A 21,283-nucleotide genomic window follows, 5' to 3' on the forward strand; every position below is an offset into this window, starting at 1 on the left:
TGTGCTTGTATCTGAGAAACACCCACGACACTGCCTGAGGATGTTAGAAGGTGAGGTGAAAGTGTCAAATTGGCCTAGACTTTAAAGTAGCAATAAGATTGCTGTTATTTGAAAAATTAGAGTTGAAGCACTTCTGGGGACAGCAGCCTTAAGCTACAGTGAGTGAGGGAGAATTACACTGAAATGATTACATTGAAATCACTTAACTCCTCTTTTGACAGTTGGGTTATTTAGTTGTCTGCTTTAGGAATTAATTTTTGGAATGACGTCTGCAGCACTGGTGAGGACTGCTGAATTTCTTTCACTGAAATAGAAATCATGTCCAAAATGTCATTTCATGACAACAGTAATTAACCTGAATCACACATCAGATAGTGCCAGCAAATGTGACAGGACAAGAACTGGTGGGAGTTTAAAATGAAAAAGTCAATAGCAAATAAAACAGGATATCACATATTTTTAAATGAAGTTTTTACTTCAGAAGTATGCAATAAGTGGAATTCTGCCATCGTCAATTTACTTTTTTTTTTTTTTTTTTTTTCGGTACGCAGGCCTCTCACTGTTGTGGCCTCTCCCGTTGCGGAGCACAGACTCCGGATACGCAGGCTCAGCGGCCATGGCTCACGGGCCCAGCCGCTCCGCGGCATGTGGGATCTTCCCAGACCGGGGCATGAACCCGTGTCCCCTGCATCGGCAGGTGGACTCTCAACCACTGCACCACCAGGGAAGCCCTACATTTATTTTTTTTTTAAACATCTTTATTGGAGTATAATTGCTTTACAATGGTGTGTTAGTTTCTGCTTTATAACAAAGTGAATCAGTTATACATTATCCCCATATCCCCTCCCTCTTGCATCTCCCTCCGTCAATTTACTTTTTAATTGGATAAATCTGCTTATGTGTTCATTTTTGTGCATAAGTCGGTGAATCATGTATTTGATTTTCATTACTGGCTGGAGCCCCCAGTGCCTTAGCTCTCACCTCTTGCTCCCTTGAGATACTGTCCAAAAATCCACTGTGGCATCACACTCCCCCCCAGGCCATCCATCCTAGGAGGCCACTCCATCTCTTATACCCCAAGTGGCAAAATGGTGTCCATTAGACATGTTTGTTTGTCCCACACATCATTCTGAAGAATTGTCTTAAACTGGGAGATACAAATAAAAATCTTAATTTATGACTTTTCTTGAGAAAAGTGGGCCCTTCACTCGTACTTAGTGACAGTTGCCTGGGTGGTGGGGAAGGATGTGCCCGGCAGGGAGCCACGGTCTTACCTGGCCAGGCTGAGTTCATAAAGTGACCCACCTGTCTTGGGTGTCATGTGTTGGCATGTGTTAAAACACATCAGGGATGATTCTAGGTACCACATATGAGTAAGAGAAACAGCTATATTTATTGGTATATTTATTGGTATGAGAAACTGTAAGCTCCAAGGTCAGAGACCTTGTCTCGTTTGTCTTGGTATATCCCCAGTGTTTCATAGTTAACTGAATTGAAAGAAAGCTCTACTTGGGCAGATGAATCTGGCAGTGGTCTGTAAGATGCTTAAAGGAGGATGCTGAATGTTTGAAAAAGGCTATAACCATAAGCTGTTACTGAGAACATAGACCAAGATGGTGGCAGAGGGAATAGAGAAAGACCCCAAGAGATAATTTGAATGAAAATCCTGGGACTTCCCTGATGGCGCAGTGGTTAAGAATCTGCCTGCCAGTGCAGGGGACACGGGTTCGAGCCCAGGTCCGGGAAGACATCCCACATGCCGTGGAGCAACTAAGCCTGTGCACCACAACTACTGAAGCCCGCGCACCTAGAGCCTGTGCTCCGCAACAAGAGAAGCCACCGCAATGAGAAGCCCGCGCACCGCAACGAAGAGTAGACCCCGCTCGCCGCAACTAGAGAAAGCCCGTGTGCAGCAATGAAGACCCAACGTAGCCATAAATAAATAAATAAATTCATTTTTTAAAAAGAAAAAAATATAAAAATAAAGAAAATCCCATTGGATCTAGAGACTGGCAGGAAGTAAAGGAGAAATAAAAACGGAAAGGTGAGTTTAGAGCCTTAGGAATAGTGGTGCCATTAATACAGCTAGGAGGGTGATAGGTAAAAGTTCTAGGGTCCCTCGTGCTCCCCAAGTCCCAATCTTCTGGCGTGAAAGGAATTTGAGGCTTAATTATATTCATGATTTAACGAATGCTAGTAGCTATGCTCAGAATTTTTCCCTTATGTTTTTCACCCCAGGGCTAAGACCATCAAGAATACAGTCTCTGTGAACCTGGAGCTGACAGCGGAAGAATGGAAGAAGAAGTATGAAAAAGAGAAAGAGAAAAACAAGACTTTGAAGAATGTTCTCCAGCATCTGGAGATGGAGCTAAACAGGTGGAGAAATGGTAAGGACGAATGAGGCATGAGCATGTGCTTTTTTTCCCCCTACAACTGTTGGCATCCTGGGGCACTTGGGAAAGAGTGGATGATGGTGGAGCTTGGTCCTGCCTTGCAACCACCCATGTAAACAAGCAGATGTTGTCTTATTCCCTAGCACTCATCCTCACCCCACCCCATCACTTGGCTGACATACATTCTTTTTTTTTTTTGGCCCAAACTCCCTGATGGCTTTCGGGGGAAGGGTTTTTTAAATTTTTTAAATTTTTTAAATTTATTTTTAATAAATAAATTTTGGGTGCATTGGGTCTTCGTTGCTGCGCGCGGGCTTTCTCTATTTGCGGTGAGCGGGGGCTACTCTTCGTTGCGGTGCGCAGGCTGCTCGTTGTGGTGGCTTCTCTTGTTGCAGAGCATGGGCTCTAGGTGTGCAGGCTTCAGTAGTTGTGGCTCGCGGGCTCTAGAGCGCAGGCTCAGTAGTCGTGGCGCATGGGCTTAGTTGCTCCACGGCATGTGGGATCTTCCCGGACCAGGGCTCGAACCCGTGTCCCCTGCATTGGAAGGCGGATTCTTAACCACTGCACCACCAGGGAAGCCCCTGACATACATTCTTAGTGTGGGCAAGTGACTGTTTACAAGGTTCCCTTAATCTATTTGCAATGAGATACGCCTCTGTCTATAACTGTAATTCACTCCCTGGTAGTCATGTTTGAGGTTTAGAGGGCAGTGCCCAAGACTTTGGGGGCTCTGATTGCTTTTGATTAAATGAAATATATCATTCTCTCCTATGTGAGTCTTATAATCGATTTGGGGTTAAAAGTCACCGCTGGCAAATATTTGCATTTTTATTTGTCCAATTCATCTTCATGCTCTGCTTCTTCAGAGCCAGAAATAGAGGATTCCTGAAGAAACTCTGTCCTAAAATGGAGCCTTAAAGGCTTGTTTCGTGACTCATTTTTCTTTTTCCCTGAAACATTCTCTTTGGTTTGTTCTGCTCAAAGAAAACATCTCAGAGGGCTGACATGCAGTGGTGGGTGGGTTGTGGGCGAGGTGCTGAAGAAGGGTTTCCAGATCCAGGCTCAGACAGATTATTTTAATGGTTTTCGCTTGGTGACGAAGGTTAGAAGGTAGAAGTCCCCCCCTTTTTTTTTTCACTGAAACAAGGCAGCTTGGTGTGTGTGTAGGGGAATAGTGGATAGTTGGAGGTTGTTCTTCAGATTCTCTGCTGCCGCATTTGGTACTTATTTCAGGTGCTGCATCAGATCTCAGTCTTGGGTAAGTGCGGGAGCCTAGGGACAGCTGTGCAGGTTTGGCAGGTAACCTGCCTGCTTATAACTGCAGAGTTAGCAGCAGATCGTCTTGTGATTATATGTTTGCCACTGTTTTTGCTAGGAAGGGTGGGGTGTCCATGAGCTACTGTTCAATTGAAAAAACAATTACGTGACCAACCAGGATTCAAGAGAGGTTCAAGAAATGACCTAGTAGCCTAAATAACACGATTCTTTTCTTTTGGGGAGATTTTCTAGCTGCACAAGTGTTTTGAAAGCTGCTAGAATTATTGAATAATTCAGCACCTGCGGCTGGTGGATGATTCCTTTCAATTTGGCAGGAGTAGGAGCGTGGGGAGGAGTGCTTGGCAAGGCAGGGAGTGGCTGTATGAAATTTTGTTCTATTTCTGGGATTCTCTTGGGTCACTTCTCTGCTGGGCAACTGGAACATTCAGTAAAGCCTTTTGACAAGGGGGGAGGAACTGGCCTTAGAAACACTGTGGTGTGGGCAACTAACCTTGTTTTTTTCTTTTCTTTCCTGTCCTTTGCAAAGCTCCAACCCTCCAGTTCTCCATCCCTCAGTCAGCTGTCCTCTGGGATCTGCTCACTGCCCTGTTTGCCTAACCCACGCTCATGCCTTGCATCTCTTTTGGGCGCTCTCCCCTGCTCTTGGATTTTTCACTTGGCATCATTTTAATTCTTTGTCCCACCTTGCAGACCCACTCAGAAATTTACTGTTTTCCATGCCCTATAGGGTGAGATCCTACCTAAGCCCTTAACTGACATAATTCAGGAGAACTAATGTATGGTTTCTGACACGTGATAGACTTTCATAAACATCTGTTAAGTAAGCATGTGTTTAATGCAGTGCCGGAGGTTAAAGGGTGAGCGGTCAGGCATGGTCTCTGCCCTCACGGAGCTTACAGGCTGGTGGGGGAGATAGGCTTCAACCGCGATGAATAACCGTGTGAAGCTAGTCTGTGCTGTCCATCAAGAAGGGAAAGTATAAGGTGCTAAGAGTTATTACAGCAGAGGGCCCTGAGCTTGACTCAAGTCAGCAAAGATTTCCCCCAATAAGTGACCTAGGGAATAAGATCTGAGAGAAACAGAGCAGTTAGCTGAGCAAAATAGGTGAGGGTGGAAGTGCGGGTAGGGTGGGAGGAGCCAGGTTTACAGTGACCCTGACGGGCGGGAGCGAAGGCCAGTGTGGAGATCTGGGGCTGGGTGAGACCGGCTGAGATGGATGAGAGAAGGACAGGCAGGCCCGTACAGGGCTTTGTAGTCCTTGTTCAGGATTTTGGTCATTATCTTGGAAGCAGTGAGAAGCCATTCAAGGTTATTCAGCTGCGGATTGTATGATGAGATTTGCTTTTTTTTTTTTTTGCAGTACGCGGGCCTCTCACTGTTGTGGCCTCTCCCGTTGCGGAGCACAGGCTCCGGACGTGCAGGCTCAGCAGCCATGGCTCACGGGCCCAGCCACTCTGCAGCATGTGGGATCTTCCCGGACCGGGGCACGAACCCGTGTCCCCTGCATTGGCAGGCGGACTCTCAACCACTGCGCCACCAGGGAAGCCCCGAGATTTGCATTTTTGAAGATACATTGGTTGTGTTGGAGGATGGACTGGAGGGTGTGGGAGGAGGGCTAGGACCTGGGGTGGTCTTCCAGGGATGAGATTATAGTCGTTGAATTGAGAGACAGGGCAGTGGAAAGGGAGAGAGATGGACGGACCGGAGACGTATTCAGGAGGTGAACTCAGCAGGGCTTGATGAGGAGTAGGCCGTAGGGAGAGAGAGTGTCAGGTTTTCTAGCTTGCTGAGTTGGATGGAGGGCAGAAGTGCTCCCTGAGACAAGAAACACAAGAGAACCAGAAGGGAGGCAAGGGAGGTGAGGAGAGGAGTTTGAGGTGCCCACGCAACATCCAGGTGAAAATGCCAAATAAGAAGCTAGGTCTGGGGCTTCCCTGGTGGTGCAGTGGTTGAGAGTCCGCCTGCCGATGCAGGGGACACGGGTTCGTGCCCCGGCCCCGGAGGATCCCACATGTCGCGGAGCGGCTGGGCCCGTGAGCCATGGCCACTGAGCCTGCGCGTCCGGAGCCTGTGCTCCGCAATGGGAGAGGCCCGCGTACCGCAAAAAAAAAAAAAAAAAAAAAGGAAGTTAGGTCTGGAGCTCAGGGGAGCTGCCATGGATCTTTTGGAGGTAATTGAAGGCATAGGTAGGGGTGAGGTCCTCTATAGACTCCTGAAGAGAGGAGAGGGAAGAGAAGAGGGAGGGTCTTGAGAGACCCCTCCACTCACCCCCACCATTACCATGTAATCACTGAGTGATTCAGAGTAGGGAGATCGATGGAGCTCTCCTGTCCGGCAAGCTAACACTTTTTTTTTCTGGAAGCAAAAGTTTTCAAATGTAGAGAACCTACTGTAGTGGTATAAAAATGTCAGGCAGGAAAGGAGACAGGTGGAGGCGTGGTAGAGTGGTCCTTTGACCAGGTGTGAATGAAGAACTATTTTAAGGATTAACTGCACATCCAACAAAACCCGGAGGCTTTCTGTCCTGTTCCGAGACTAGGCGTTTAATCCTCCAGCAGCCCTTGAGGCAGGATAGGAGACTCGCCCAAGGTGACTCCACAGGGCACCTGACTCCTGAATTCATTCTCTTTCCCTTGTGGGTGCAGCTTGAGTGCAGCCCTGGTGGTTTGTGTTTAGGCCATGGAGATGAGTGTGAAAAGAAGGGACTGGAATTCCTTCTGTGGTGTCCTGTGCACCCTGATTCCTCATGGTCATGAGGGCACGGCTGGGATGTGTCAGCTAGAGAGCAGGGATTTTGAAAGGTGGAGTGGAGAGAAGAGGCAGTGCCCTCCACTACAACCCAAGTGGCAGGATATTTCCAACTTTCTTCTGAAATTTGGTACGCACATTGGTTCTAAACTTGTGGGAGGGCAGCCGCTGAGTTCACTGCAGTGACGGCTACACATGGATATTCCCAGGTTGCAGTCAGAACGTGATAAAGGAGCGTTGTCAGCTGTGTGCACCCTCCCTAGGGAAAGAGATTCCTTTCCTCGCACAGTGTTTATAATTTAAAAATTTGGCTGCTCCACTCCAGCGCTAGGAGAGCAGGAGAGGAGGAGTGTAGCAGGGAAAAGCATGCATATGTGTGTGTGCCTGTGCTTTTGCCTGTTTGCTGTTACACAGAATGAGGTAGGAATACAAAGGAGTAGGAAAGGCAAAATAATATGATGTCTCAGAGGCCAGTTGGGCCCAGGCAGATACTGTAAGTAAGTGAAGAGCGGTACGTCTGATACAGTTGGCCACAGGAGAGAGCATTCCCTGCCCAAAGTCATTCAAAAGCCATGAAATACTATCCTATTACGTGCCTATAGGCTGGTCCTCAACCCATCCCCACCTATATTCTTATAGCTTAATGGGCTACTTCCGATGCGAGCCTGGCGGTTTTCTCCACTGGGTGTAGTAGAACATTGATTCTCAGAACATGGCCTGGGACTCGTAGTAATGCACATACCACACCAAACCTTAATTCATTTCTGTCACTGCCGTTCAGGCAGCGTGGCCCAGGGCATGTGCGTGGGAGCTTAAGGGGAGTGTGTGTCACACCTTGTTTTTACAAAGCAGGAGTGGGGAGAACCCTCCACTCTCCTGGCTCCATTCCCCACTGGGCCAGTGAAGGTCCTGCCAGCTTAAACAAAAAGAGGAAGCAGGGAACTACATTCAGTATCTTGTAATAACCTATAACGGAAAAGAATCTGAAAAAGAATAGACGTGTATGTATAACTGAATCACTTTGGTGTATGCCTGAAACTAACACAACTTTGTAAATCAGCTATTCTTCAATTAAAAAAAAAAAAGGCTATGAGTGACTCACAGAACCGAAAGAACAGCTGAGGAACTGGGCTTATAAGGGGCCACGTCTGGAGTGGATCCCCTCTAAATGTGTTTCCATCCTTGTCTCGTGCGTTGGAGACCCAGAGGCCCTGGAGAGACAGAGGATACTGCGCTGGGTGGTGTGCTTTGTCTGGGGCAGGACAGGACACCCTGAAGTGTTGTCTGACCAAGACTACATGCACTGGAGGGGGCAGTTCCTCACAAGGCAGTCAAGGTGCTGTTGTGAGAATGGCTGTTGAGTGTCTGAAAAACAACACATGTCCACCACAATCTCCTAGTGACATCTTGTGGGCTAAAATCAACAGGCGGTCTTTCTGCAAATCTGGAGGCTCTGTTGGCAACTTTAGCCTCATGGAAATTTGTTCAGCCTACTTGCTTAAGGACAGATAGAGGGAGTGGGCAGCTGTCAGAAACAGGATCTTTCTTTTTTTCCAGCTCTGTTGCTTGTTGATCGTATGTACAGAAAGGATTTGAACCATCCTGTACGTGGGGATAGATTTAGGTAGTTCAGCTTCCAGTTCACCGCTGCCCCCTCCTCCTCAATCCACCAAAAAGACTCTAGACAAGAGGATGGGGAAGGAGGGCTGAAGGCCCAGGGGCATGATGCTTAGAGAGGGGTTGAGTCCATAGTTCCCAGTCTCTGCCAGGTCAGTCTTTACACATGCCCTCTTCTCTGGTACTTCTTTGAATTTTGTTCTTTAAAAAAATGGTAACTTTTTACAAGGGCTTCAGTCAGAAAAAGAGGCCCTGAATATCCAGGTGTCAGAAGTGCAGGGAAATGACCTGATGAAACTGCATATCTGCAGCATCTCTTGCATAATATAATATTTTCTAACAGAGGATGGAGATTTACCCCATCTGCTGAAGTCATGCAAAGAAATTATTTCATCACAATCTGAGAAGGTGTGGAAAAATCAGCAATCTCTAGAGCAGATTTGTTCTCCAGACTTAAAACCTGCCAGGCCAGCAGGCTTGGTTCTCTAAGTAGCTAAATCTGTAACCTCGAGGCCGATGGGGGCTCTGTGGAACTGTGCAGCCTCTGTAGTTCGGACACAATTTGCTTTTTTGGCATTAAATATGTAGAAGATGCTGGCCCCCCTCTCAGACTCATGATTATTGTAGAACTTCAGAAGTTAGCATTTCATTTGAGAGGTCTAATTTGTTAGGCCCTCTTCCTTATTTTGAGAGCACAACGAAACGCTAATAGAAATACTGATCGCTGGGAGAATGGTGTGGCCTGTTTAAGAAGAATGTAAAGAGGATGCTGAGTCCTGGGTGACCAGCTTATTAGAAAATTACTGTAGAAAGGATTAGAGAATGTCTTAAGCTTCTTACAATATTTTGAGGAAATAGGGTAAAAGATGCTCTTTGAGTGCAAAATAATCCCATAAAGGAATGGTTTTTTTTTAAACCTCCCATTTATATAATGACATCTTGTATCCAGCTGCTTTTACCCATCTGGCAACTTAAAGATTTCCTTTTCGTTTCTTTGATATAGAAATTACCTGGGGCCTCCCTGGTGGCGCAGTGGTTGAGAGTCCGCCTGCCGATGCAGGGGATACGGGTTCGTGCCCCGGTCTGGGAGGATCCCATATGCCGCGGAGCGGCTGGGCCCGTGAGCCATGGCTGCTGAGCCTGCGCATCCGGAGCCTGTGCTCCGCAACGGGAGAGGCCACAACAGTGAGAGGCCCGCATACCACAAAAAAAAAAAAAAAAAAAAAAAAAAAAAAAAAAAAAAAAAAAAAAAAGAAATTACCTGCCATTAGGTCTGCCACTGGGCCTGTTTAATTGGTATTAAAAGAGAGTGCCTCCTTTGCCAGATCTGATCTGGTTTCTGGCGGAAGCTGTGAGTGACCAGCCAGTCTTTGCCCTGGAGCTGCAGAGAGAAGCCAATTACCTTACTATATGTTCTCCAGAGGCTTTAGGGACTCAACTTATGAAAAGGATAACTAGCTTGTTGCTACTTCATGTGTGAAATTTTAATGAATTACTGGCAGCCTAATGGTTTTCTTTCTTTCCTTCTTTCTTTTTTTTTTTTGAAAAAACAAAACCCCAAAAAGCCTGTTTTAGCACTTTTTAACTAATAGCACTAACAAGAATTTTTGATTAGTCTGTCATTCTTGTTTATTGCAATTGATGGATTTCTGCTTTTTGTGGAAATGTTATTTATGCCCTCTGGGGGGTTTTCATTTTATAATTAAAGTGCCCTGCAACCTTATAGGTATGCTCCAACTGAATGCTCCTGTCTACACACAAATCCTTTTAGTCCTTAAAGGTAATTACACCTGACAATAGGAAATTAGGAAATGCCAGAATGCTTACGTAAAAAAGGGAAATGTTTCTTGGGGGGGGGTGGTGGGAGGCGGAGTTTTCATTCTAAAATATCAGATGCTTTACAATATTATAAGCTCTTTCCTTATAGACAGCAGGTATAAATCCTCAAGGGATAAACTAAGAGAAATTTGCTCTTCATGCAAAGGAGAATAAAAATAAAAATAGATGCTAATCTTCATTTGTGATCCTTTTCTTGTTCTCCTACTTCCAGATTTTAGGGCATTATTTCTCCAGGGTTTGTTTGCAGCTGTCTTCTGTGTTACAATCAGTTATTCCGTGATCACCTCATGGGGGCTTCTCCGGAGACCCCATCCACTGCATTGCAGGGAATATTCTCCATTAATGCTGTGAGATTGCCATGGAGACAGATTGCCTAGTGTCAGGTCCTGCATGGTGCTGGGAATTTACAATCCCCAGACGTGTCTGTGAGCTGGACAGTGTACTTACCAGGGACGCTTCTGGAAGTCATTTCCTCGGTCCTTGGAAGGGCAGCGGTGTTTGGGAAAACCTGTTCTTCGTTCCTCTGTGGGCAGGAGCTGTGCTCTCCCCCAGACACCCTCTGCTTTTGTTCCTGCGTGTTGCTGCTTTGTTCTTCTCGGCCTGAACGGCTGCTGCAAAAAATAATCCTGACTGCCTGACCTTTAGAATAAAAACTGGGATGGGCTCGCTGTTTAGATGTAGTTTTGTGGGGGACATGTTGATGCTTCGCTTCAGAGAATTGTTCAAGGGAAACCAGAAAACCTGCTATAGGTTTCAAATACTGTTTTCACAATAATAAAAATAAACCCAAGCTAGTGGGAAGCAGCGGCACAGCACAGGGAGATCAGCTTGGTGCTTTGTGACCACCTAGAGGGGTGGGATAGGGAGGGTGGGAGGGACATGCAAGAGAGAGGGGATATGGGGATATATGTGTACGTATAGCTGATTCACTTTGTTATGCAGCAGAAACTAACACAACATTGTAAAGCAATTATACTCCAATAAAGATGTTAAGAATAAAAATAAATCCTAAAGGCACTCGTATGGCTGTATTGTATTTTTTGGGGGAACTGAGCTCTAACTACCAAAGGTATTGTGAAGACCCCAGAAACACTAACCTCAGGATAAGTAAAAATGATATTTTATCTGCAAAACCTAAAAAATTGACAATTCGTCAGGAAGAGGAGGGGATAAGAGATGGACTTTTGTGTTTTTTACATATACTAGTTTAATTAATCTTTAGAACAGTGCTGTGTTAAAGGCATTGTTATTTCCTCGCCTTTACAAAAAGCAAGAGGTTAAGCAGGAAATGGCTTGATAGTAGCTAGATCTGTAGAAGGTGCAGGGGGGCTTAGTGTCCCGCTTTGGCACTGACCATGTTTATGCAGTGTCTGTTGGTCACTTTCAGGTGCCTCAGAGCAGTGTTGGCTAGCTTGTCGAACCTCTCTAAACTGGGACAACTCTGGAACTTTGTAATGCTATAACTTCTCAGTGGAAGAAGAGGGCAGCTTTAGGAGTAGTCAAGCCTGTGACTTTTGGTTAGAGCAGGTCACCCACTGCTAGGTTGTGGGATTCATCCCTGACTCCTGCCCACCCAGACAAATGGAAATACGCACTGGGCAACTCCTTAGCTCACCCCAACCTCACGATATCACTGCCTCTGTGGCCGTTTGGAACCAAAGAATGCAAGGAATATGTCCTTTTCAGATGTTTTTGTATCTTACCTCTGGACTTGGGCTGAATTGGCCTGTGGGCAATCTGACTACATTCTGGCTGGTTTCTGGTTTATTGCAGTTATGAATTTCATCTTCATTATGCTTTAGCTGGAAGATCAATTCATACTGCACTGGATTGCCCTGTTCACAAATTTCAGAAGCTAGGATTGAAAAATTAGAGATACAGTCATGATCCAAGTGGGGGAAGGACATTTACCAAAGTGTTAGTGGTGAAATTCTCTAGAGAAGGAACAGAGTTGGGAGGTAGAGAAGGAGGGCTTTCAAGTTTTAGTATATACTCTATGGTTAAAAAGATATTTACATATATATTTTTATAATTGTATATATATATAATGTTTTGAAGCACACCCACAACATACAAATCCTTAGGAACTAGAACACGGTACTGCTTTCATAGCCCATGGATATAGCAGGCTCTAGATAATATAGATCCTTTAATTGGATGAAATCCAGTCTTCACACTAAGGTTGTTGATGGATGCTTCAAACCAGGAATTGGAACTGAATGAGATAATGATTTGGTTCAGATTCAATTCAAAGGCTACTCAGCTATTCTGGTTTTGTTTCAGGTCAATAATTTTAGAAAAAGGCTTAGGTACAGTACAGTGTAGTTGAGCTTCAGAAGAAAAAAAGGTTGGCTCAGTTTTGTATTCAGCAAAGTAATCATTTATTCCAGGCTTTGCTTCAAGTTGCTGCTTCAAATGGAGCTGTGATACCAAGGTGAAATCAGTGAATGTTAATTATATTTGACATGGAGGCCTATGGTACCGTTTTGTGATTATCAAGTGAGATAATGGAGTCTTAAGCAGCAAAGCTAACCCATCACAAAGTGCTTTGTTTACATTGAGATAAATGTACACAATCAGTGTTCAGGTGGGTTTCTTGAGACTTGATATATACTGTTCATGAAGCCATGGATTAGTTCAGTTCTTCTCTCCTTTGTTTTGGGGTGTCTTTTTTTTGTTTGTTTTTTTTGTGAGAAATTCCCTCTGGCTCAGGACAGTTTTCCTGGGGAATTTCCACAGAACGCATTTTACAGGCTGAGAACTGGGTGAGGCTTGGAACTTGCAGACACTCACTGATTGTAGCAAACTGAGTGTGAAACTGATGGTAAACATTGTGATGGAAAAGTATGTTTGGTTTTGGTTTGCTTTCCAAGAAGATATTTAAAAGACACAGTTGAGCCACACGGTTTTCATAGACTCCTTTTTATGCAGTCTGTCTTTGCAAGGTGGTTTTCTTGTTGGGGATAGCCCTTGACCAGCTTGAGAACTTCACCTTTTCCCTCAATTGAAGGCCCCATAAATGCTCCTCTGCAGACCGAGAAGCGGTATGCGGAGTGTCTGCATGATATTCTAGATGGGCTGCTTTTTCTTTCCTGGGTTTACCTGATATCACAAGAAATTATTCTATTTGAACTCTCCAGTTGAGACAATTAATTCTGACTTCCTGGGGGAGAGAGTGGTAGTGGGATGTGTGTTTGTGCGATGTCAGTCAGAGTTCCCGGGTCCGGGGCTACCCTGACTTCCTGTTTCAGAGTGAGGAGATTCTCAGAGTCTGAGGATTTGGGCCCTACGGTGTTCTATTAACAATGGCGAATTTGTTCCTTGATTTGGCTGTTTCTATTAATGAAACAGTAACCTAATTAATTGTAATTAGGATGCCTCAGAGGTCTGTTTCCCTTTGAATCAATCGCTAGAGAGAATATGATTCTAGTAAAGCCCTAGCATATTCCTCAACAAAGAAAATTGTATGCAAAATTTCTGGGTATCGCTGCAAAGTTGGAGACCTTGTTTGGTTGATGGAACCAGTTTACTTCAGTGATGCATCATGGGGGAGGGAGTGTTACATAGGCTCCTTCTTCCTTAGACCCATTTTGGTCAATTCACTGCGACCTTTCTTGTCAAATAGAAAGAACACAAGCTATAACTCTATGCAACAACTCCTTATTGTGTCCTCTGTGTCTTTTTCAAGGGAGTGACTATTTCTGGACCTCTTCCTGGAGGGCTGCATGCTGAATTTCTTCAATCCCTAACTCCTCTCGGCTGTGCTTTGCAGGAGAAGCTGTGCCTGAGGATGAACAGATCAGTGCTAAGGACCAGAAGCCCCTGGAGCCCTGTGATAACACCCCCATCATAGACAACATTGTTCCTGTGGTTGCTGGCATCTCTGCAGAGGAAAAGGAGAAGTATGATGAGGAGATCTCCAGTCTCTACCGACAACTGGATGATAAGGTCTGTAGTACAAAAAGTAAAAGTAGCAGGTCCTAGATTTACTGGCTGAAAGCAGCTCAAGCCCCCCAGAACTGATGTAGGGCTGCAGCCTGATGTTTGTGCCTGTCTTCCTAGTATTTACCCTAGCTCTTCATTGGGCAGACTCAGGGAACTGGATTCATGTGAAATGGAAACTTGATTGGAAGAGTGGAGTGTTGACCTGGGTAGAAAGAGTCTTCACGTCTAGAAATTGGATGGGGCCTTATCACTGCATGAGAGTGGAGGCTGCGTGATCTTTCTTTAATTGTCCCTTGTTTTCTTCTCTGGGCCTGTCCATCACCTCTTGGAAATTCCAGCAGTGTCCCAGCTATAGGGGCAAAGGTGGTAGCTCCCAAAACTCAGGTGTGTACTTTAATTATGTAGCTCTAAGACCCTGGAATGAGGAGCCAGTAGTAGCAGCAGCAGTGAGGCTGTTTTCAGGGGCATCCTCTTGAACGAAGTAGTTTGGACTTGCTGGGATGTCTAATTTCATGGCAAACTTTTGGGACTCAATGAACCATGTCAGTGCACAAATTGGAATAAAGGAAAAGAGACCTTGGAGAGCACTGTATCATTCATTCCCAAAGAAGGTCGGGTTAGGAATCCCAGAGGCAGAGGAAATTAAATGGATATTTCACGTGATCTTGGCATATTGCCCTTGGAATATCTAAATCCTTTCCGTTCATTTCATCAAGGTTGCTGATATTTTTAGTCTGATTTAATCTTTTCTGCTGTGGCTCAGCTCAGAGTGCTTGGGGACACCTCTGGCTTGGATGAAACAGCTTTGTTATGTTAACATTGTCATTAATCTTACAGGCCTGTCTCTTCTGAATAAAGCTCAGAGTCTGGTATCACCTTCACAAGGGAAATGTGACTGGTTGCCATAAGGAAGCTGGTTCTCTTTGTGCTCATGACTCTGGGGGTTTGCATTATAACTGCAGTGTTAAACCGGGGTCACCCTACCCTTTGGGTAACATTTAATAAGATATTCACACCATGAGAGCTGGGTTAATTACTCTTTAGGCACTAGACATAGTTACCCTTCCATTTCTACCCAGGTGTTTTATGTAAAACCTCAAACAAAATGAGAGAAAAGGGAGATCAGTAAGTTAGTGAATAGTGTCTGGATTTCTCGATTTCTCCAAAGAAATGCTATTGTTTAATAGCATTTAGAATTGATGGTTCATTTTTAGTATCCCCAAAAGAATCCTGGATGCGGGGTGATAACCTGATGCTGCTCTCTATTCTCTAGGAATAGAAGCCCGCAGTGATTGGAATGGGGATCTTTTACCTTGGCAGCATGAGGATTTCTCTTTGCTCTGAGGGAGTCTTTAGGGTCTTGAATCCAGCTCCTGAAGTGTAGGAAATGCCAGGCCTTGGCAGTTCTCAGTTGGTAGCTGGCAGAGCTGACCCTAGAGCCTCTGCCCCCTAATGACCAACCTAGGACATTTTCTGTTACATCATTTTCCTTTAGCGTGTCTTTTGAAAACCCTGTGAAGCACACATTTTGAGATTAGCATGTGTGGTCCATCACACGGTGATGCTGAGAGATCTGGGAGAGGACTGAGCCCCAGAGCCTCAGCCTGGGGAGGGGGGCGCCAAAGCTAGTGGTTTGACCTTCATATCTCTACCCATGGATGGCCTGATTATGACTTGTCAGCTGTCATTCTTATTTGTCCTCCTCTTAAAGGTTCTAGGAGCTATTTCGTGCTTCTGATGAGGTAGGTGGTGTGATACTTTTGAGAATGCATGAGTCGGGACAGGGCACCTTCATAGATTTTTAGTGGCAGCGCTGAAAGTATCTAAGTCTAGGTGAGAGGCTAGCCCAGGGTGGTTAGATGACTTACGTCACCTGTAGGTGGCAGAGCTGCAGTGAGATCACACATCTTCTGACTCCCAGTCCAGTGCTCAACCCATTTTGGCCTTAGCCCTTGAAGTGAGGAACTTTTCAGCCCTAATGAATTTGTCTAGAATGCGGTGGGAGAAAGACTATGCGGTCTGCTCCCTGCTGCCCCCTCTGTCCCTCCGTGCTGCCCCTCCAGGGGTCTAAGGACAGGTGCTCTTCCAGGGCAGCTCTGTGTGATGGAAAAGCATGCACTTTATTATTTTTTTTAATACTTAATTTTTTTTTTTTTACAGAAGTATAGCTGATTTACAGTGTAGTGCCAATCTCTGCTGTACAGCAAAGTGACTCAGTTATACACGTATAGACTTTTTTTTTTTTTTTTTTGTGGTACGCGGGCCTCTCACTGTTGTGGCCTCTCCTGTTGAGGAGCACAGGCTCCAGACACGCAGGCTCAGCGGCCATGGCTCACGGGCCCAGCCGCTCCGCGGCATGTGGGATCCTCCCGGACCGGGGCACGAACCCGTGTCCCCTGCATCGGCAGGTGGACTCTCAACCACTGCACCACCAGGGAAGCCCTAGACATTCTTTTTTTTTTTCTCCTTTTCCATTATGGTTTATCACAGGATATTGAATATAGTTCCCTGTGCTATACAGTAGGACCTTGTTGTTTACCCATCCTATATATAATAGTTTATATCTGCTAATCCCAAACTTCCAGTCCTTCCCCCACCCCCACCTTGGCAACCACAAGTCTGTTCTCTATGTCTGTGAGTCTATTTCTGTTTTGTAGATAGGTTTATCTGTGCCATATTTTAGATTCCACATACAAGTGATATCATATGGTATTTGTCTTTCTCTTTCTGACTTACTTCACTTAGTATGGTAATCTCTAGTTGCATCCACATTGCTGCAAATGGCATTATTTCATTCTTTTTATGGCTGAGTAGTATTCCACTGCATATATACGTACCACATCTTCTTTATCCATTCATCTGTCGATGGACATTTAGGTTGTTTCCAAAAAGCATGTACTTTAGAGTCAGACCTGTGAATTAACAATGCTGAGACCTGGGCCGATGACCCACCTGCTGAAGATGTTTTTCTCATCTGCAACATGGAGTTCGCATCTGTTACTTTATTTATTTTATTTTTTATTTTTTATTTTTTTTTTGCTGAACGCGGGCCTCTCACTGTTGAGGCCTCTCCCGTTGCGGAGCACAGGCTCCGGACGTGCAGGCTCAGTGGCCATGGCTCACGGGCCCAGCCGCTCTGTGGCATGTGGGATCTTCCCGGACCGGGGCACGAACCCGTGTCCCCTGCATCGGCAGGCGGACTCTCAACCACTGCGCCACCAGGGAAGCCCCGCATCTGTTACTTTAAAAGGTTTCATTGGGGAGTAAAAGTTTCTAAGACATAGCAGACGCTCAATAAATATTGGTTTCTTTCTTTCTTTTCTGTCTTCTCCCTTTGTTTGCTTAAGGGAGAAGCCACATTATATATGGTATCAGAGGGGTGGTGGTGCAGAGGTGGGCTGAAAGCAGAGTTGTCAGATAGGCAGCTCAGCACTGGCACTGTCTCTCTTATTCCCCATCACCTCTCCAGAGCGTCTGTACTGTTGGAGTTGTAAGAGAGGAATTAAGTGTAAATAGAAGTAGAAGTTGAACCTCATTTCACTGATTACCATTGCAACAAAAACATCTTTATAATTAAAGGTGACCAGTGACCTGTTGATGGCTCACTTATTTTATTTCAAATACCAGAATATTTTTTGTAAGGTGCATGGAAAACCATTATCCATAGACAGATCTTAACAGTTGGCTTCAGAGTGAGCCTGTGTAAACATTTTCTAAGAAATGCACTTGAATGTATAGATATAGACTGCACAGCACATCTTACTCTGAAAGCTTTGTAAATTAAAAAAAAAATCACAGTAGACTGTGCTAATTCCTTAGAGAAGTTTCCTTAAGAAAGGGTAAGTGTAGTTTTGGAAATGTCTCTGATATAAGTGATTCGTGATTCGTCTCCTTATAATGTAATCCTTGTTCTTCATCCTTCCCAGATGGGCTAAGGGCCCTTAGTTTCTCACGGTACCTCAAAAATCACTGCATCGCAGCCCTTCACCTGTCAGGAGCAAGCCTGCGTCTCAGGCTTTGGAATGAACACAGTATAAGAACAAAGCACTTGCACTACTGTTTTGCTTCTCTTGTGATTTATATCACTTGTAGCTGTTGCTCATACGTCCCAGGGGAAGAGATGGTAGCTCCCCCATGTTAAACTTCTTGAGTTTTTTATGTTAAGATGTTTAATATTTATGTGCGGAGGGACATAAGCACAAAATTGTTCCTGGTAAATGACATTCTAAGTTTATAAAGTAGAAGAGAAAATATACCCAACATACAGTCTTCTCACTGTGGAAATACCATTTTTGGGGGGAGGTTTCACTCTGATATACCTTCCCTAATTCTTCTGCCAGAAATCTGACTTGAAGTATGTTTTAGAAGCATTAAAGAATTTTAACTTGTAAAACAATTTTCAAAACTTCAGAGTAAGATGTGCTGTGCAGTCTATATCTGCACATTCAAGTGCATCTCTTAGAACATGTTTACACAGGCTTGATGCCAGCTATTAAGATCTAGTCCGTGGATAATAGGTTTCTGAGCACTTTTCAGAAAATATTCTGGTATTTGAATTTTCTTATACATAAAATAGGTGAGTTGGTGTAAAAAGTTCAGTAGAAACAGGATCTCCCTGAGCAGAGAAATAAGCCCCAAAGATGTTCTACACAAAGGAAAAGGAGATGCAGATCTCATAATATTGGTGTTAGAATTTTCTTGCTCCATGGAAAGCATCAAGTTGTGATTTAATAGATTTTTACCTTTAATCGGATTTAAATGGATGCACAGACACGACCAAACAGGCAGGAAAATATCCCCTGGGAAACTGAGGTTCTGCCACCTAGGCCCTTGAGTTTACCCTCTTCCCTCCCCCCCTGGAAAAGGCAGAAAGTACAGTGCAGGTTTCTTATGGGCTGCACATGGAAACATCTGGGCAGCTCCTGGCACGAGGACGGACACAGTAACACTGAACTGGATCCGACTCTGCTTGGGGTTTAGACCCCAGAAGCGTCACCACAGAGGATTTTCTCCTGTTCCTAAGGGAGAGGCACATGTGAAGCCAAGCTGTCACAGGCTGTGCTTCACAATTTCGTTTGAACTCATGAAAATCTTCGTAACCAAGACCGAGCCTCGTGTGGTTAGGCGCCGTCTGCCTGCTGCTTTCCGCACTGGGTGGACCGCATCTAGGGAGGGGAGAGGCAGAGATGCCTGCACGGGGCGCGAGAGGCCGCAGTTCTGGCTTTTGTGGCAGCAACGCCTAGTGGCAGAAGTTGAGAGTGAGAAGAGTGAACTTGCCTGTGGGGAGATCCTTTCCCACTTCAATGGCCAGAAAGGAAGCAATCACGTTTCTGCACACCAGTTTCCTTGAGGTTTTTTCAGACTGGTAAGAAAATTAGCTCCTAATCAAAGGGAGCTCTGTAATGCCAAAGATTAATTCTCTAGTAAATGTTTTCCAGTTTCTCCAAGTAAGAGGTTTGAAGTGGAAATACTGGTCTCTTCTACCTATCAAATGGCAGTGTTCCCGGTCACAGATGTGTTTAACAAGATTTGGGACATGTATGTATTACAGTGCAGGGGGTTAGAAATTCACTCCCTTATTTTTTGAGCTAGGAGTTCACTGTTAACATCTTTAAGCTGGAGGGATAGCTCCAAAGTTCCTTTCGGTTCCCAAGCCCTTCATCGCCGATTTCTGGATGAGCAGGAATTGAGTTGAATGTGTAGGATATTGTATTTCCCAGAATATCCAGATGTTTCATTGGCTGAGCAAGGTGGGCAAAGTGGTATTTTAACCAATCTCTCTTCTGCGGGGAAGCACCACACCATTTCCTTCATCTTATCAGCCAGCTTATAGCTGGCATCCTGGTATCCAACGGTCATCCGCTGAGAAACCAGGATAGCAAAAATGACATAACTAACCACAAAAAATTAAATATGGTATTTCGTTTCAGGATGATGAAATTAACCAGCAGAGCCAGCTGGCTGAAAAGCTAAAGCAACAGATGTTGGACCAGGATGAGGTAAAGAATGCAATAAAAATTTTTTTTACCAAGTTCTTTTATGACTCTGTTGTTGATGTTTGTTCCAGAAATTTAATTCGCAAAGAGTTTTTTTTAAATCACTGCATCATGTGAAAATTTCTTGGAAGATTTCCTTTCAGTGCCTGCTGAAAGCTGATTTTAGGGGAATTTAGAAAATAAATGTGACTTCGTAGAACTCTAGGGTTTTGAGAGTGCGTAGCTGGCTGCTACACAGTCTGTGAATGGCAGAAATAGAGGGGCTTGGAGGTCGGGCAAGGATGATCCTCCTTCCTCATACTCAGGCCCCAGCACTCCTGGTTTGTGCCACTTCCGCCTTTCTTCGGCTTTGCAAATCAGACAGCTCAGGTCTTTGATATACACCATGTTCTTGTGCTGTCTTGTAGGAAAAAAAAATAGCCCCAAAACAAAAGTAGAAGGTAGAGGAGAGGAAAGCAAAGAAGATAGGTGTCCAAGTGCTGCGTTAGAATATATGTGATACGGTAACGAGGAGGGAATTTTTTTTAGTCTCTTCCTGGATGGCATTCAATTCTCCAGTAAATGTCTCTATTGTATTGTGTTTTGCCAAGCACTTTACAAATAGGAACCTAAGCAAAGAACAGATCGCCAATCTATCAAACACAGATGATTCGTAATTCTCTTACTGAGGACATCTAAGTATGTTTTCTCTTTTGTGCTTTAGGGTGCTTTCTGCTTTGTTGCTAAAATGCTGTGAGTTGGATCATATGATGCAATTATAGCAAGTGGCTTAAGTTCATGGCCCCAGTCCCAGCCCTCTCGTAGACATAACTCCCTCTCTAACAATCTTTTTCTCTTCCTCTTTGTTGTCCTTCATCTCTCCAGGACAATGATTATGCCCTCTGCCCAAACACTTCCCTTGGCAGGAACCATGTTTAACTGATTCCCCTTTTAACTAGAGTTGAGTCTTCCATTTGCTTTGTGTTTCCTGTCCTCTTCCTCCCATTCTGTTGCTTTTCATCTCCAACTTGGTACAACTGCCTGTGATAACCTTTCCTTTTTGTTACAGTTAAAACTCTTAATATTTTTTTTCTCTACTATCAAGGCAATATCTGTTCATTACAGGAAAATCAGAAAATACAGTAAGCACAAAAATAATGAAAGTATCCATAAGCTCAGTCATTCACTTTTAACTAGTGTTAATGTTTGGGGTATATTCTTCTATAATCCATGATGAATATTAAGAAAAATTAGTGACTGCCCTTTTATACTGTTTTGGTTGACTCTGAAATCGACCTGTTTACAATGTGAAATAATGATAATAGTAAAAAGCCATGTAAGTATTATTATAGTCCTTGGAAATTATTCCTCCTCATCCTCTGTTCAACTTGTGGAATAGCCAGCCAGCTACAAAGTGTGGTGATTTTTGATGTGTAATCAATTCTTGGAGTTAAGCCTATGTAGCTTTAAATAAGAAAGAAAGAAAGA

The 21,283-nt window shown here is 44.5% G+C and overlaps 1 protein-coding gene across 1 annotated transcript in view; it reads left to right on the forward strand.

Moving 5' to 3' along the window:
• Nucleotides 1-21,283, forward strand: part of KIF5C (kinesin family member 5C) — a gene marked incomplete at its 5' end in the record, with an annotated part of 177,576 nt that overhangs the window by 96,880 nt on the left and 59,413 nt on the right. The window contains 3 exons of the mRNA XM_079710017.1: nt 2,239-2,387; nt 13,648-13,823; nt 19,751-19,819. Coding sequence (XP_079566143.1) covers nt 2,239-2,387; nt 13,648-13,823; nt 19,751-19,819 — 394 coding nt within the window. The remainder of the gene's footprint in view (nt 1-2,238; nt 2,388-13,647; nt 13,824-19,750; nt 19,820-21,283) is intronic.

This window comes from Hyperoodon ampullatus (genome assembly GCF_949752795.1).
Source record: "Hyperoodon ampullatus genome assembly, chromosome: 8".
NCBI lineage: Eukaryota > Metazoa > Chordata > Mammalia > Artiodactyla > Ziphiidae > Hyperoodon > Hyperoodon ampullatus.